General features: G+C 33.9%; 1 protein-coding gene across 1 annotated transcript in view; it reads right to left on the reverse strand.

The window, feature by feature from the left end:
- The window catches only part of HFM1 (HFM1, ATP-dependent DNA helicase homolog (S. cerevisiae)), a 180,285-nt gene that overhangs the window by 136,987 nt on the left and 39,626 nt on the right, over positions 1 to 3,672 (reverse strand). Inside the window, 2 exon segments of the mRNA XM_006898967.1 lie at positions 583 to 734; positions 2,437 to 2,569. Coding sequence (XP_006899029.1) covers positions 583 to 734; positions 2,437 to 2,569 — 285 coding nt within the window.

Raw genomic sequence — 3,672 nt, forward strand, 5'->3', positions numbered from 1 at the left:
GGAAACGACTCAACGGCACATAACAACAACAACAACAAATAAGGAATTATTAGAAATACTATGAATACACAAAATATTTACGACAGCTTGTCATAAATTACAGGAATTATTTTAACTGACCTTAAAATTATCCCAGAAAAAGCTTTAAAGACTAAAAATTATTTTTTACCATCTTACCAATATGTTAGAAATTCTAGGGTTCCATCATTTTTTAATTTTAACAACAAAAATTAGGGAAGCTTCTGTTTTATTTTAATTTTTCCCTATAAAACTCAGTATGCACATACAGACATGACTATATATAACATCTAGTGCTTATATAAAGAATAAAAGCAATACACATGATTAAATATGATCTATAATTTAAAATTATCTATTATATCTTTTGCTCATTTTCTAGGATTGGTCATTTGTCTTTTCCTCACTAATCTGTAGACATTTTTAATATACCAAGTACAAGCCCTTTTTCCATTTTATTTTTATATTACAATTATATTTTACCCTGTATTTTCTTTTGTATTTTTTTCTTAGAAAAAGAAAAATATATTTTCAAATAAATAAATAGTTATGAATAACACCTACTGGAGTTGTCATAATAATATGGGCATGTTGAATCTCAAACAGATCATCCATGATGGTGTCTCCAGTGAGCTCCTTACAATTCAATCCTATTGGTCCAAATTTTTCTTTCCAGTCATCAAAACGCTGATGACACAATGCTTTTATTGGTGCCACTATAGTAATGTAAATGATAAATTTTGAATGTCAATGAAAATTTAAAATAATTTTCACAACTTCTGCGTAATAAAGTTAGCATGAAAATTATCAACATTTCTGAATATTGAGATGTTAAAATGGATATTTGTGGTGTCAGAAACCTTGGAAATTGGCTTTTATGTCCATTGCATTAACCTGCATTTGGTGCATGGTTTCCAGCTACCTTAACTGAAGACACATGGTCTTGCAAATCATCAACAGTTGTGAAATCAGTATAAGACTGCACTTTCCACACTGCAGAGAGAGGGCGAAGAAACTGTGTGGACGGTGAAGAGACTATAGCAAGGTGTAACCAGAGGATCCCTGAAGATGGAGCTACAGTTAAAGATTTTGCCTGCTGGATGACTAAATGAAAAGATGTCTTGTTGCACCAAATGAAAGACCAGCAAAATACATAAAACAAACATTAACAAAACTGAAAAAGGAAATAGACCAACACTACTATAGTGCTCAGAGACCTCAATACACCCCGCTCAAGAAAAGATAGAACTACCAGAAAAAAACTCAACAGAGATACTGAAAAATTAAACCACACAATAAGCCAACTTGACCTCAAAGATATTTATAGACTAATACACCCCAAAAAAGCACAATATACCTTCTTCTCGAATGTGCATGGAACATTCTCTAGAATAGATCACATTCTAGGTCACAAGGCAAGCATCAATAAATTAAAAAACATAGAAATAATACAAACCATCTTGTCCGACCATAATGCTACAAAATTAGAAATTAATAATAGAAAAGATGTAATTGCTCTGAGATGACTGAGAAGATGTCTTTTAACTGTTGGATGGTTGAGGAAAGCACAGGCTCCTTGTATTGTGCTGAACTGAACCTGGACTTTCACAAAATGAGGAATTGTGCCTTGTTAATCTGGCTTGGGACTTCTAATCGAATCCTGTACTTACATTGTTAGTCTTTGCCTCTCCCACTCCCCCACCTATTTCCCTAGTAAACACCAGACTGTGAGTCAAGTCTGTGTGTGAGTCAAGTTGTAACAAACACTGAACCCAAAGATTGGTAGAAATAGGTGCAGGACCATGTAGCCATTTGTTTGGGTATATGGATGCTGTTGATGGGGACAGTTCCCCTTTATGAAGCAGGTAGAAGTCAGACTCGGCCACCCTCACATTGTGTCTGTTGCTTTTGCAATCACATAAACCTCTTAATTAGAGGTATAAAGATAATAATAAAAAAACGAAAAAGAAAAATCATTATACAGAATTGCCTCTGAGAAGTGTGAGTAGGAGTGAGAAAGGTAGGATAAAAAAAATATGATTTTTTCACTCTATGCCCTTTTTTGATTTTTTTAAACCTATGTTCATATATTAATCTAGTGAAAATTATTTTTTTAAAACAACAACTAAAGATGAAGAGTATATGTTCCTTAGGAAATCTCTAATATTACCAAATGTTTTCTTTTGATTGTTTTTTTAAAAAAATAATAAGTGTGAAGAGGTCAACCTTTTAATGCAAATACTAGTTTTATATGTAACTCTGGGAAAGCGTATTTTCAAATTAATTTAACAGACATCAATTCTAGTAAGTCTTTTTAAAATGTAGAAAAACATAATGTTTATCAATTGTTTCTTTTGAGTTTACTGATCAGTTTTGCTGTACTCTTTATTATACAATTTTTAATATATCGATACTTACTGTAAACAATTTTAATATTCAACCATGGCAATGGGACTTCCATCAGCAATCTGGTTATAGCTAGTTCAAACAGTACAGTTTTCCCAGAACCAGTTGGAGCACAAATTACAAAATTTCTATCTGTGTAAAGAAGCTAAAAAAGAAAATTTAAACAAACTTACACTATATAGAATTTTCATATGTTGTTATTATGTACCATCAAGTGATCTGCAACTCAATAAAATAGCTCTGAACTATGCCCTACCCTGAGCCAGTCTCACTATCTCCAACACACCTAATCCCATTACCCCAGTTACTGTGTCAATCCATCTCATCCTGAAATTTCTTCTACTCTGATGTCTCTCCACCTTTCCAAGTGCAATGTATTCTCATAGGAATGGTCCCTCCTGACCACATGTTCAAAGTATTTGAGACAGATCTTGAAAAACTTTGCCTCCAAGGAGCAACTTGGTTTCACCTTCTCCAAGACCTGTTTGTTCTCTTGGTAGTCCATGGTATGTATGTTCAAGACTCTTCTCCAGCAACACAACTCAAAAGCATCAATTCTTCTGTTATCCTTAGTCAATGTCCAGCTCTCTGATGAATACGAAGTAACTGAGAAGACTATGGCCTGAATCAGGTACATCATAGTCTCCAGACTGCTTCACTACTCTTTAGCACTTTGGAGAGCTCCATGACAAAAGATTTCCCTAATACAATTAGTCTTTAGACTAATTCTTGACTGCTAGTGCCACAAGTATTGAATGTAGAGCCAAACAAGCTTAAATTATTAACAATCTCAATCTCTTCTCCATCTATGATAGTGTTGTCAAATGGCCCAGTGGTAATAATGTTTGTCTTTTTGATGTTGAGCTTCAATTCATTTGAAGACTCCAGTTCTTGACCTTCTGAAGCAAACACTTGAGGACTTCCTCAGTTTGAGGAAGAAAGGTTGTGTCGGAATTTTCATATACATTCTCAATTTGTTAGAAAATATGCCTTGTAAAATTTCCAAGAAATATTTTCTCTTGCCATTTTCTCTCTTTCATTACTATCAAGTTAGAACATCCCCACAGATGACCCTCCATTGGATTTCTGAGGCTGTAAATCACACAGAAAGAGATTAATGTCTTTCTTTGGCAGAACTGTTAGTGGATATGAGTCTCCAGAGAGGCATGACCTTTGGATTAGCAGCACAACTCTCTATTGACTATAGCACCTGAGGTCCCTTGAGAAATATTATTTCAATATTTTTTA

This window comes from Elephantulus edwardii, unplaced genomic scaffold (genome assembly GCF_000299155.1).
Source record: "Elephantulus edwardii isolate Elephantulus edwardi_28Jun2011 unplaced genomic scaffold, EleEdw1.0 scaffold00242, whole genome shotgun sequence".
Lineage (NCBI taxonomy): Eukaryota > Metazoa > Chordata > Mammalia > Macroscelidea > Macroscelididae > Elephantulus > Elephantulus edwardii.